Source organism: Vombatus ursinus, unplaced genomic scaffold (genome assembly GCF_900497805.2).
Source record: "Vombatus ursinus unplaced genomic scaffold, bare-nosed wombat genome assembly UNPS02014799.1, whole genome shotgun sequence".
NCBI lineage: Eukaryota > Metazoa > Chordata > Mammalia > Diprotodontia > Vombatidae > Vombatus > Vombatus ursinus.
The window spans coordinates 33,404,963-33,419,533 of record NW_020954577.1 but is presented as its reverse complement, the minus strand read 5'-3'; the positions used below and the strand labels follow the sequence as shown (position 1 = coordinate 33,419,533).

The following is a 14,571-nucleotide window of genomic DNA, read 5'->3' as shown; positions in this document are numbered from 1 at the left end:
TGAGCTCCATGATTTTAGAAAAAAACATAGAAAGACTTACATGAAATAAGGAAGAGCAAAATGAGCAGAACCTTGAGAACATTACATACAGCAACAGCAATATTGTTTTAAGAATAACTTTGAGTGACTAAGTCATTTTAACTATTATAAATACCTAAATTAACTACAAAGGACTTATGAAGGAAGACATCTGCATCCAGAGAAAGAATGGATAAATAGAAGTATGTGTAGAATGATTTTACACACAAATATATACATATATATATACACATACATACATACATATTTGTGTCTAATGGTAGCCGTCTCTATGGTGGTGGGGAGAGGAAAGAAAAAAGGAGAAAAAGAAAGATACATGATAACTTTATTATATATTTAAAAGGGTAGCAAGTTATACATAATAGATTTGCAGTTGCATGTGAAATCATCATTTCCCCCTATTCTACCATGTTAGAGAGATGCTTGTTTTATTTCTTAAGTTCAGAATAAAATTTAAAAAAATTTAAAAAGGGAAAAAGGACCTATTTGTATACAAATATTTATAGTAGCTCTTTTTGTGTTGGCAAAGAATTGGAAATAGAGGAGATGTCCATACTGGGGAATGACTGAACGAGTTGTGGCATATGAATGTAATGGAATACTATTGTGCTATAAGAAATGATGAACAACAATTTATATCCTTGTTGAATTTTGTAGTTTGTTACATTACCTCCCCATGGGAAATTGGGGGCACTTGTTGAAATGATCAGACCATAGTATCACAAGTCTAATTTGGGCTTCTATTTCTCCATATGATTCTTTCAAGGACATGGCTGTCATGAGAGAACCATTAAAAACAAGCTCCTTTGATGGTGTCTTAATTGCCATGAGTTGGCATTTGGGAGACCAAAATGACAACACCATAAAATCATAGAATTTGAAAGTCAGAAGAGGATCTCACAATTCATCCAGTCTCACTTATAATTTCTCAGTACAAACATGAAATGATCTTTCTTATCCAGCATCACATTCTTCCCCAATTCATGGATGCTTTTTTTAAACTGATGATTCAGATGCCCTTCTATATCTACAATATATGATCAGCTTATTGAGTTTAAGGACAGAGAAATGAGTTTTTCTTTATTAGAAAGCACTTTGCTCTCTTACCTTTAATATTTGAAGGAGGGCCTTATTTTGAAGTTCAAAATATTAACAGAGCCATATCAGAGAAAGAAGAGATGGAGTAACATTTAGAAATTAGGACATAGTAGAATTTGAGCATCACAACTCAGTTGAGCTCCTTATGATATTGGCGTAAGGAGTCAATAGTATCCATCCATTGACCAGCTATGGCATAGTGATTAATGTGAGCTAATGTATTTTAAGAAACTCTGATTTCATCAGTGTCTGTATATTCAGTACCAAGACACATCCAAATCACCTCCCTATATAACACAGGATGTGTATCTTTAAGAGTTGATGCAATCAAAAATTCATAACTATGAACCAATAATAATAATAATAATAATAATACTGTTACTAATATTAGTAACCCTTTAAGGTTTGCATATATGCTTTATATATAGTCTTCTTTGATCTTCACAAAACCTCTGCTGTTATATTCCCTTTTTATAGTTGGGGGAAACAAGGCTTAGAGAGGTTAATTGACTTGACAAGGTTGACTAGTAAATTTTCAATGCAGGATTCAAACTCAGGTCTTCCTGACTCCATGTTCAGCACTTTATCCATTGTTCTTCCTAATAGACTCAACCAAGCTGGTGATAAGCTTTGCTGGGCTTTCCTAAATTCATTCTCAGCCCAAAGACATCAAAGGTCCTACACTCAAAGCTGTTCCAGTTTTGGTAGGATCCATCATAACTTCTGTTCTGTCGACATAGTCTCCAAGAACCAGGGTCATCTTTATACCGCAATGAACCATCAGAATAGGGCTTTAATAAAGGATGTTGTCACAGACATGGGAGAGGTTATGATCCACAGTATAACTATATTTATAGTTGAAGTGAATCATATACTGTACCAGTTTAGGAGAAGAAAAACATCATCAACTGTTTGTTCAGTTGGTCACATCAAGTATAATGATTCTCTTTCAATGCAACCATGCATAATAAATGCTTCATAAATGTCTATAGGTTTCTGGAACTTGTTTCCACTAGAGTGAATCATTTTTTGGTTAGGATGACTGCAATGAATATTTTTTTTTCATTTTAATTGCTAAATGAGACAACATTTATAAAGTGCTTAAAACAGTGTCAGACACATAGTAGGTACTTAATAAATTCTTATTCCTCTCCCCTCTGATAACGTCAATGATTAATTATTAAGATAATGTAATACCCATATTAAGGATGATAAAAATGGAGTCATGGAAATAGGTCCAACGTATATGGGATTGAGGGTCAGCCTCAAAGACAGGAAGACCTGAGTCTGTGCCCTGACTCTGACATGTCATGCCATGCTACCATGAACAAGTGATTGAACCTCTCTGTGTCCCAAGTCTTCAGGATTATAAATAGCCAGTCTGCATTGCAAGAGGGAGTTTCCTGATTTATGGCTCCCTGCACCGGTGAAGATACGAATACACATTAAAAATTAGTTCTTGCCAGAACTTGAATTCTGATGAGAAGATCACAATATATAAACAGTTGTGTATATATGCAATCTGGGCAACTAGGGGCAAATACAGTGGTTAGAATGCTATGGAGTCAGGAAGACCCACCTTCCTGAGTTAAAATCTGGTTTCAGACACTAAGCAGCTGTGTGACCCTGGGCAAGTCACTTCACCCTGTTTGTCTCAGTTTCCTCATCTGCAAAATGAGGTAGAGAAAGAAATGGCAAACTATTCCGCTATCTTTGCAAAGAAGACCCCAAATGGGGTCATGAAGAGTCAGGCATGACTGAAAATGACTGAACAACAACAAAACATGAAATCATTTGAGTAGGGGAAAAGTACTAACTCCCAATAGGAAAGGCTTCTGACAGGAAATATATTTTAAGCAATCCTCAATTTTGTGTAATACATGGTAGAATCCTGAGTGTGTTCTCAGTTATAATACCCAGTCTAACCATATCCTGGCAAATATAATTACTCCATGCAGTCTGTAATAGATACTACTCTGGTTACTCAACACCAGCATCATTCAGGTTTTCCGTTTAACTAAAAATTCTTAGCTTTCACATAATCTGTTACATGAACTGTGTATATTGACTTTAGCTGAAGAGAGAAAGACAACTCTTTTTGGAAAAGTAATCAGAGAGTTTAGACTGGGTATTCTATTTTTCTCAGATGCAAACTGTATGTGTATTCTCCATCTTTAGCCTATGGCAGGCTCACATAGCAAGCGTATCAAACCATTCTTTTGTTGCTTTGGGGAGGGGAGGAGGATTGATGGTAATTGAATGAAAATTTAAAATTGAAATTTAATGGGAAAATGACATAGAAAAACTAAATTAGCCCAGACTCTCAGATGCCCCATTATGAAATTAAGCAGGGAATCTCATAATTATTTAATTTGTGCCCATATCCCAGCTGAACAAAGTTTCAAAAACTCTGATCTGATGCAGGTGCCTTTAGAGACAGGGAAAGTCAGAATGCCTGCCTCTCTAAGTTGCAGAATTGACAAATTTCACGTCCTCTCTCTAGGCCTCAGTTTTCTCTCCTACAAAACTTGGAAGGTGAACTAGAGCAGGAATTCTTAACCTGGGATCTGAGAACTTTAAAAAAAATGATAACTATATTTCAACTTAATTGGTTTTCTTTGTAATTCTATATATTTTATTTTATGATTTTTTAAAAGAATATTATGATAAGGAGTCCATAGGCTTCCCCAAACTACCAAAGGGGCCCACACACAAAAAGGGTGAAGAATTTTTGAACTAGAAGATCTTTAAAGTTTCTCTTACGGCCTGGTACATAGTTGGGGCCCAAGAATTATGTTCATGAAATTAAATTGAATTCTTTTCATTATAGTCCTGTACCCCTTGAATGACTTAAGAGGTATATGGAGGAATAAATAAAAGTTACTAAGAGGAATGACAAGGAACTTCAATCTAATTGAGAAAAATGGTTCTTCAGTTCAATGACACTCTTTGAAACTAAGTCAAATGCTTGCACTTTGCCCTTTTTTGCCCCATCCACTCACCCTGCAAGCTGCTGCCCTGACCACTTTGGCAGAAGGCAGAAGCCAGTGATGGTGAAGACAGAAGAAATACAAAGATGAAGAAGATTTGGTCGATTCTTGAATAAAGCCATAGAATGTCAGAACTGGAAGAGATCATATAATCTGACCCTCTTGTTTTACAGAAGGAGAATACAGAAATTCAGTGAGGTGAAGAGACTTTCCAAAGATGCTACAGTTAAGGACAGAGTTGAGACTAGAACCCATTGTAAGCACTCCTTGACAAAAGCCAGTCTCTTTTCATGGCTGTGCCCCCACAGTCTCCAGCTCATTCAGCTAAACAATGACCAGGGGAGGTAGGGAGTTGGGAAGGTGGGGCGATCTTTTCTATTTAAAGGAGAAATCAATCAATTAAGAAACATTTATCAAGTACCTACTATGTGCCAAGAAATGTGCTAGACTCCCAGGTATATAAATATAAAGAATTAATCAATTCCTACGTACATTCTAATGGGGTAAGCAACAAGTGGAAGGAAAGGGAAAGGAAAAGCAAAAGGAAGAAGCATTTATATAGCACCTACTATGTGCCAGGCACTGTGCTAAGTACTTTATAAATATGATCTCATTTGATCCTCACCACCCTGGGTGATAGGTGTTGTTATTATCCCCATTTTACAGGTGAAGAAACTGAGGCAAATGGAAATTAAGTGACTTGCCCAGGTCACATAGCTAGCAAGTGTCTGAGGTTATAGTTGAACTCAACCTGACTCTAGGCCCAGTGTTCTACCCACTGTTCCACCTAGCCGCCTGGATATGTAAATACATTCAGAATAAATACCCTATTTCACAATATTTTTTTAAAAAGGGAAATCTTGGCAGAACGCATCTTTGTAGCAAGAGAAGGATGTTAGAAACATGAAACAATCTTTCCCCACATAACTAAATTTGGCCCAAGAGGGACAATTTGCCTTTCTTCAGGAGCCTGTCAGGCTAGATGATAGGACAAATTAACATGGATTTATGGTCCTGGGGCCTGAAAGAAATTAGGTCAGGCCTAAAAGAAAACAGGTGACCACAAGTTAGTATTTTAATACACATTAACAATAATGAGCACAGCCCTGGTGTTTTTCCTGAAGCCACATCATTGTGACATTAGTGTGGAGAAAGTGGGTGATAATTTTATGTGATAATAATGTAAAGAAAAACAACTTTGAAGGACCTCAGAATTCTGATCAATGCAGGAACCAAATGAGACGTCAAAAGATGGCTGATAAAGCCAACTTCCACCTTTTCTCAGGAAACCTTAAAAATACACCGAGGAAAACAAAAGGAATTTTGGTAAGGACAAAAATAGAGCAATCATATTAACAGAGTTATTGTGCTCAATATAGATAGCCACGTGATACAGTGGATACAGTGCCGGACCTGGAATCAGGAAGACTTTCATTCAGAAATGTCTTTGGATAATTACCAGCTGTATGACCTTGAGTAAGTTACTTAGCTGTGTTTTGCCTCAGTTTCCTCAACTATAAAATGAGGATAATGACAGCACCTACCTCCCAGAATTGTGAGGATCCCATGAGAAAATATTTGTAAAGCATTTAATATAGTGCCTGGCACATAGTAGGTGCTTAATAAATGCTTGTTTCCTTCCCAGGGCTATTGTAAGTAGCAGAGGAGATAGCTAATATAAAGGGCTTTATATATCTTAAAGCCCTGTATAAATGCTCACTATTGTTAACATAAAGTTGTAAAATGAACTGTGCATAACTGAAGTTCAGAATTTCATATAGAATCCTCTCTTTTCATATATATATAATATATATTTTATATATTCTTTGCATATAGGAATGTTTATGTTGATAATGATGATTAAGTTTATAATAAAAGAAGAAACAAAATCATGATTTTGAGTGATGGTAAGAAATAATGCTTCGGGTTCTAGAATCTCTAGCTTCTTTCAAAGCACAGCTCCCACACTTCCTCCTGCATGGAGTTTGTTCCCCCTCCTCCCATGAACTAATACCCTTTATCTTGAGATATTTTGTATTGATTTACTTGTGTCTGTCAAGTATCACTGTCCCCATAGTAGAATGGGTGCTCCACGAGGGCAGGAACCCTTTCACTTTGTCATTTTATCATAGGACAGCACTTTTTGTAAAAGAGGTATTTGTTAAATGTTTGTTGACTTGATTAGAAAGATGCTTTGAACTAATACAAAATTACATTGAAGGGCATGTGCTGTCTCCGTCATTTTCACCAATTTGGGAGAGAGAGAGAAAAAGAGAGAGACAGAGACAGAGAGAGACAGAGATAGAGACAGAGACAGAAAGACAGAGAGAGACAGAGAGAGACAGAGAGAGAGAATTAGTTCTAAATCTTTTTGGTCTCAGGATTCCTTTATACTCTTAACGATTATTGAAGAACCCCCCCATCCCAAAGCTTTTGTTTATGTGGGTTATAGCTATTGATATTTACTATATTAGAAGTTCAAAGGCTTAGTGTTACTATGAAAATAATGCTGACCTCATAAATCATCTAAAAGGGTCTGGGGGACCCCCAGGAGTCACTGGATTACACTTTGAGAACTGTTGTTGTAGTGAATAGAATCAGGAAAACCTCAATTCAAGCCCTCCCTCTGACACATACTATTTGTGTGACCCTGGACAAGCCATCAATTAACCCCTATGATTCACTTATTTGCATTGATGGAAAGAGTGTTTATACTGGGAACTTCCGACAGTAATGAAACCAGAGATGAAGACTGCACATGTTCTCCTAATATTAGCATAGTATTTTGTTTTAACTCCATAATCTTACTGTTTTCTCCCTGAGGTCATTCTGTCCTCGATCCCCTTCTCCCACTCTTTCTGACAATTTAAGTTCATAAGATAAAAGGATTTAGAGCTGAGTGGAATTGAATCCAAATCCCACATTTTACTGATGAGGAAATTGTGGTCTAGAGTGACTTTACATGCCTGATAGTACACAAGAAGAATTAGCCAGGCACAAAGCAAATGATTTATTTTAAGGGCAATAAGAGGGCAAAGTCCCAACTTTATAATGATTTCCCCAAACTACAAATTATCTGAGCATGTACATTTCTTTCTGTAGCTCAAATATATCTATGGCACTTACCAGAATTCATACAGGGAAGCTCATTCCCCTAAAATTGCAACCCATAGGTTGCCCATTTATTCTAGAACTATGGTTGTTAATCCTTTGTTTCAAAGAGGACCAATGACAAGTGATGTCTTGACTTGAGCTTGAATTGGATATGAGTGAGACAGACTTGCACAAAATCATCAGTCTCACTCTCTCTTCCAAAGTCATTAAAGTCCAGCGGTAAAAAAAAATCAAGATGACTGGCGATGGCCTGGGATGTACCAGATGATCTTGGTGTCTTCAATGTCTGGCCAAGCTCCTAGCACCCCACAGCACCTGCTTCAGCATTCTTCATGGCAGTCAGAACGTGTTGTTTCATCTGCCCATTCTGCCAAGGGAAGTCTTCATATGTGTGGGCAGACATCCCCCCAATTCAGCAATGGTTTTGAAGTCTGTTGGTTACCCTCAATCTGGTTTAGTTTGTCTGCCAAGACATTTTACGTCGGTGTAGCCACTGTTGCAGGTGCTATAGCTTCTTGGAGCCACAAGTGAGAGTTGGGGGAAGGTGGACACTAAAGGTGGATGAGTAGCCTGAAAAGGGCTCAGCAAGCCCTCATACCAAAGGTGCTAGTCCTTCCCGAACACCCCACAGACCGCATATAGGAACCTAAATGTTGCTTCTGTGTTTTATAAGATACAGTCATTGATTTTCTGAGTGCAAATATGAGGTGTACTCTAAATAAATTCTGCACCATTTACCTAGTATTGGATGAGAAGAATTTCCTTAATTTAGGGCCTCACCTGCTCCCTCATATTTTGGCACCTCTGTAGATGACTAAATTCTCTTTGTTACTGTGACATTGCCTTTTGGTGACAGGCTAAGAAAGGCACACAAAGAATCTTCTTTTCATAAAGAAATGAATCTTCTTTTTTAAATGGTAGCATTTTTATTTTGCATTCAGGTCTTACTCAATGGAAGTCTTTTTATTTTCTGCTAGAAGCTTACTGGGAGAGAATGGTGTGAGCCCTGGACTTCTAGTGATAAGGTCTGGCTCTACTACTTACTAACTCTGTGACCTTGGACCAGTCACTTACCCCTTGGAACCTCTGTTTCTTACCTATATGACTTTGGGCAGGTTAAAGATTCTTAGCTTCAGTTTTTCATCTGCAAAGTGGGTATGAGTATCTTAGGCTACATGCTTTGCAGGATTGTTGTGATCAGAAAGCATCACATAATATGACTTGCTTTTATTGTTATTGCCTCTAAAATAGGCATAATGATGTATGAACTAATGACCTCCTGGTCATTATGTAAGTTAAATGACTTACTAACTGTGTGACCCTGGGCAAGTGACTTAAGCTCTATCTGCCTCAGTTTCCTTGGGAGAATAATAGCACCTATCTCATAGGGTTGTTGAATATCAAATAAGATATTTGTAAAGCAGTTAGGAAAGTACCTGTTACATAGTAGGTACTTAAATGCCTATTCCCTTTCCCTTATTCCTACCCTTCCTCTTTCCAATACCCTGCACATGATTCAATAAATCCACGGTTGTAGGATGGACAAAACATGCCTCTACAGGCTTGTTTGCTACAGTATCAGATAACTCTTAAAAGATATCCATTGTACACATGTGTAACATTGGGCATCAAAATTTTAGGAACCATAGTTGGAAATATCTAAGTTTCTAATAATTCCACTAATTCTCAAAGCTCCAAACTGAGTAAGGCTTTCATTTTTTTTGTATCTTTCATCCTTTAAATTACAAAGGAAAAAAATGAGTAACGCTTTCCCTCAGTTGCTTTGCAGATAGATCTCTTTTGTCACTTCTTTGTAACTGAAATCTTTAGAATGGTTGAAAAGAGGTTTGTTGCTTAGATGAGAAATGGTTGCTAGAGCTGCCTCAGGCCTGCCACATTGGTGCCATGAGTGAGTGTTTCAGCACTTCTTCAGAGACAATATGAATTTCCAATTGTTGCCTTGACTAGAAGGAATTTTCTTTATTCTTTGGTGAGATGAGATGTTCAACACATTTCGTTCAGGAGAAATGATGTATCATAGACCAAAGTTAAAATGCAGAATGGAATAAGTTGGTGGACATTTCCCCACTCCTCTGTGATCTGCTGAGAGGTTCAGGTTACCTCAGTTTGACACTCAATAAGAAAACAGAACAACAGAAGACACGGCAAGCATAGACCCTTACCAACTTCCCAAGACAGAAGGCTGTTCTCTTCCCTCTCCATTTTTCCAATGACGTACCAGATGCACGCCATCCAGTGTGCGAGCAAGGCAAACATGGACATCAGCAGAGTCAGGACAATTGTGCTGTGTTGGGAATAACGGTCCAGCTTCTGCAGCAGCCGCAGAAGACGCAGCAACCGCACCGTCTTCAGCAGGTGAACGAGGGACACCTAGGGCAATGATGAAAAGGCCAACAGGTTAACTTTATTCCAGAGTTCTAAACCTACTGCCAAAGAGAAGGGTACTTGGGCTGAGCATTTGGTTAATTATGCAGCATAATCAATACTACTCTATGGGCACTTCTTAAAAACTTCCAGAATCTACACATATGTAGGCACATATATACAAGCACATATAATATATGAAGGGTCTATGATTTTATCAGCATGAAGAATCCTTGTATGCGAAGGCTTTCTGTCAAAGCAGATCAGAACCTCTCTATGATTCAGTAGCTAAGTCTTAGAGAGTGGGCTGAGGAACACAGAGGTTCAGTGACTTCCTAGGGTACCACAGTTAATGTGTCAGAGGTGAGATTTGAAACCTTGCCTTCTTGATTAAAAGCTTAGTGTTCTACTCTGCCACACTGTCTGTCTCTGTGCCTTTCTCTGTCTCTCAGTGTCTCTGTCTCAGTGTCTGTCTTTATGTCTCTATCACCCTTACCTCTTCTGTTAATCATGAAAAGTTTCTTCACCTGATCCTTATATGTCATGAACTTAGGGCCCTTTATCTTTCTGATTGCCCTCCTCTGGACACGTTGCTTTATTAACATCCTTCTTAAACTATAGAGCCCAGAACTGAACATAGCACTCAAAGTGGCCTCTAACAAGGTCAGAGTATAGTAGCATCATCATCACCTCCCAGTTTCCAGAAGCTACACCCTCTTTCATTGTAGCCCAAGCCTGCATTAGGTCTTTTTGGCTGCTATATCACATTGTTGTGTTATATGGACCTTGTAGTCTTCTAAAACCCCTGGATTCTTTTCAGAACTACTGATTTCTATCTATGCTTTCCATATTATACAGGGTATCCCAAAATTTTTAGTGTGGTTTTAAGTTTCCAATAACTTAAACCCACTCTAAGATTTTTGGAACACCTTTGTGCCCAAATGTAAGACTCTATTTATCCCTACTGATATATGCGGACAGAGATGGGTCTACCTAAGTACTGGTGTATGTGTAGATAAGATTACATATGGATGTTAGGTATTGTAATTGTAATGCTTTGGGGTTTAAGGATCACAATACTAGAGGGATCACCAAATGTTTCAAGGGAAAAACAAATCAAAGAGATACCATGATGATGGCAACAGATCAAGCATAAGAAATATCATACATACATACATGCACATAGATACACACACATACATACACATACATACATATATATACACATACATGTATATATACATACATATACCTATACATATACATGCATGCATGTATATGTATATATGTGTGAATGTGTGTGTGTGTGAATGAAAACATGGTGCCATTGGAAAGATGTTGGATTTAGAGTCACACCCTGCTCAGTTCGAGGACCAATTCTGCTAGTTACCGCTTACATGACCTAAAGAAAGTTATTACATTCACTGAATCTCGGTTTTCTTCTCTGTAAAATGTGGTGGTTGGACAGGTTATCTCTAAGATTCTTTTCGGATTTAAGTCCTACAATCCTAAAAAATGTGTCCAGTTCTTAAGATGTGAATATAGCTTTCAAAAACCATGATTCCCACAACATATGAATCACCCCTGCTTGTATTTTACCATTGGGACCTCTTTTGTCACTTCTTTGTAACTGTTTGAAATCTTTAGAATGGTTGAAAAGAGGTTTGTTGCTTAGATGAGAAATGGTTGCTAGAACTGCCTCAGGGCCTGCCACATTGGGGCCATGAGTGAGTGTTTCAGCACTTCTTCAGAGACAATATTAATTTCCAATTGTTGCCTTGACTAGAAGGAATTTTCTTTATTCTTTGGTATTCTTCTTAGTCTTCCCTATTCTTGTCATGTTTTCAGCAACCCCAAAGTGGAATGGAGTGCATCAGTAAAGAGGAAGTCACCCTTCTCTGGAAGCCTTTGAGCAGAGGCTGGGCTTGCCAACTATGTCATAGTGAGGATCCCTTTTGAGAAGTGGGTTGAACTAGTAAGCCTTTGAAATAATGTTTTGTGATTATATTAAGAGTTCTTGCACATAGATTCTTGTGGAAAACAACCAACAATAACTTGACAAGCAAAATTTAGTAATCAAAATGCAAAGAAATCAAATGGAGAAGTATGAATGAAAGTTTTCCTATAACCCTCATTTTCTCTCAAGTTATGGGGGGTATTCTTTCTATGTATGGATTGGACTAAGTGGTCTCTAAAATAACATAACTGAACTTCTGTGATTATTGCTAGCCTTAGAGCATGTTGAAAATTCTTATATCTAAATAATTATGGATACCAATTGGTAGTTGAGTAGCCAATGAGCATTTATTAATCAAAATGCTAGGAAATCAGGTGCAAAGAACAAATGAAATTTCTCTTGTGGTCCTCAATCTTCTTTCATCTCTTCTAGGTTACAAATACACCATCAGTTATTTTTTCTCATCATAGAACCCTACCAAAAATATCTCCTTTTTCTTCTAATTTCGGTGTTTATATCCATGGCTAAAATGAACACTATTATTTTTACGCCTTTTATGCACCTACAGTGTACTGGAAGCTGTACACAAAGCTCATTTGGTCCTTGCCCTCAAGGAGTATCCATTCTAAAACAGAGAAGACAGATACAATATAAACAACATATAGATCAGTATCAGAGAGGTTGTTTACAAAATTTCCTTTTGTTATTAGTTTTTTCATTTTCTTTTATTTTGGAGCAGGGAAGAGGGAAATGATTTTGATATGTAAAAATAAAGGAATAAAGCTCCTAACCCCAAGAACATCCTGGAATGATTTTCCAGCAATCTGGGGAATCAGTGTATAGAACATAATGTCAAACAACCTAATTAATTTTTTCTAAATGGGGACACAGTTAAAAGCCTTTGAAAAACATCCAAAGGACTCTAGGATCACAGGTTCAGAGACAAAGGGACGTTAGGGATCTTTGAGCTCAACCTTCTCATCTTACAGATGAGAAATTTCGGGCTGATAGAAAAGGTGCTTTCCCAAAGACACATAATAGTAGTAGATCAAAGATTGGGACCAAGATCCTCTTTGATCAATGAATAAGTGGCCTTAGGGTAGGTGGGCTGTTATGATAGTAAGAAAAATATATGTTTTTTAAATGATTCTTGAAAAGAGGCCTCAAATGGGACAACTTTCCAATGCATTAGCCCATTCTAGGAAGGCTCTCTCTAGGTCCAGAAAGTCTGGAGCCTAGCCTAATGGCAGCTATTGGCACATAGTACCATTGAGCATCCATATGGAATTTGTCCTGATCTAGGACTGATTGTCAACTGCTATTGTTCTAGAATAAGTCCAGTAATCTTCAGTGTTGCCATTCAGTATCTGGAGTGTAGTATAGATCAAGACCTTTGCCATTATGTCCTTAGGCTTTCTGAGGAGAGTAGTGCGATAAAGGAGCATCATGCCTACCAGCAGTCCAGAGATCAAGTATGAAAATCCTCGGGTGAAAAATCCTTCAAGTGATGCAAATCAGCAATTCATTTATAAGTTATAGTTTTAGGTTCCTGTGTAATTAGTGGTTAAGTGATTTACCCACGATCACAAGACTTGTCTACATCAGAGAGGGGACTTGAACCCAGCTTTCTTTAATTGGCTCTCTAGCTACAGTGCCATGCTTTCTCTCTCATGATAACAACAATGGTGACTACAATGACGATGACAAGAACAACTGGTATTTACATAACACTTTGAAATTTACAAATTGATTGACACACAATATCTCATTTTAGCCTCAGCCATCCAATGACATCAGGAGTTCAGGTTGTAGCATCTCCCTTTTACAAATAAGGAAACTGAGGTTTAAAGAGATTAAAGGGATTTTTCATTCTTTGTATTTGTTTCTCTGGTGCCTACTCATAGTGCCTGGCACATAGTGGTATTTAATAAATATTTGTCGATTGATGGATTGATTTGTCCAGTGTCACATCACTAATTAAATGTGGGTAGGAGGTATTGAGCTTGGGTCTTCTTGACTCCAGCCCAAAAGTCTATTAAGGAACTGAATTAGACAACGTTTATTTTATGTCTCTTAATATTTCCCAAGAAACATTCTTTTTTCCCTCTCATGAATCACACATTCCCTTTGAATGTCTTTAGAATTTCTTTTCAGAGCCTGGTCTTAAGCCATTACTTTCTTCATTCTGGCACACTTATCTAGTCAAATTCCATATTCAAAAGCCCTTAAAAAAGACTAACAATTTCACGTCCTGTTGATTGATATGATCCATTGGATTTCCCCCAGTGTCTTTTCCAGTTGAGTTAGAAGCCTCTTTAGAATATGTTGACAATCTCCACTCCCCAGCTACAAAAATATCCTATCGAATGAGCAATTAACAAATATTCAAACTGAAGATGGCTGCTCAGTATTCTGGACTGAGTCTCTGAGTTCATTCCAAATTGAACAATGACTACTCTGATCATTTTATTTAATAACGGAAAAATGCCAGTGAGGACTTGAGAGAGAAGTCATTTCCACGTGGGGGTTGTTAACTGACTGTAAAAATAAATCCCATTTGAAATTATACCAAATAATTTTTACATACCAATAAAGTACACATCAACAAAGACAGCACCAGAATGTATCAATGGTCAGAAAACATATTCATGCTTCTCCAGACATCTTAGTGGTGATAATAGCTAGCATTTATATACCACTTTAAAGTTTGCAAAGCACTTTACAAATATTATCTCATTCTGTCCTCACAGCAACCCTGAGAGGTAGGTGCTATAATCTCCGTTTTACAGATGAGGAAACTAAGGTATACAGGAGTTAAGTGAATTGTCCAGGGTCACATAGCTAATCATGTCTGAGGTCACATTTGAACTCAGGTCTTTCTGACTTCAAATCTAGAACTCTATCCGTGGTGCTACCTATCTGCAGATGGTGATAAGGCAACATTTTGGGAGACTGGTATGAATTGATGCATGCTGGAGAGAACACTGG

General features: G+C 37.6%; 1 protein-coding gene across 1 annotated transcript in view; it reads right to left on the bottom strand.

Annotated features, from left to right (window-relative positions):
- Window positions 1-14,571, bottom strand: part of KCNH8 (potassium voltage-gated channel subfamily H member 8) — a 406,714-nt gene that overhangs the window by 128,484 nt on the left and 263,659 nt on the right. Inside the window, exon 7 of the mRNA XM_027872528.1 lies at window positions 9,425-9,632. Coding sequence (XP_027728329.1) covers window positions 9,425-9,632 — 208 coding nt within the window. The remainder of the gene's footprint in view (window positions 1-9,424; window positions 9,633-14,571) is intronic.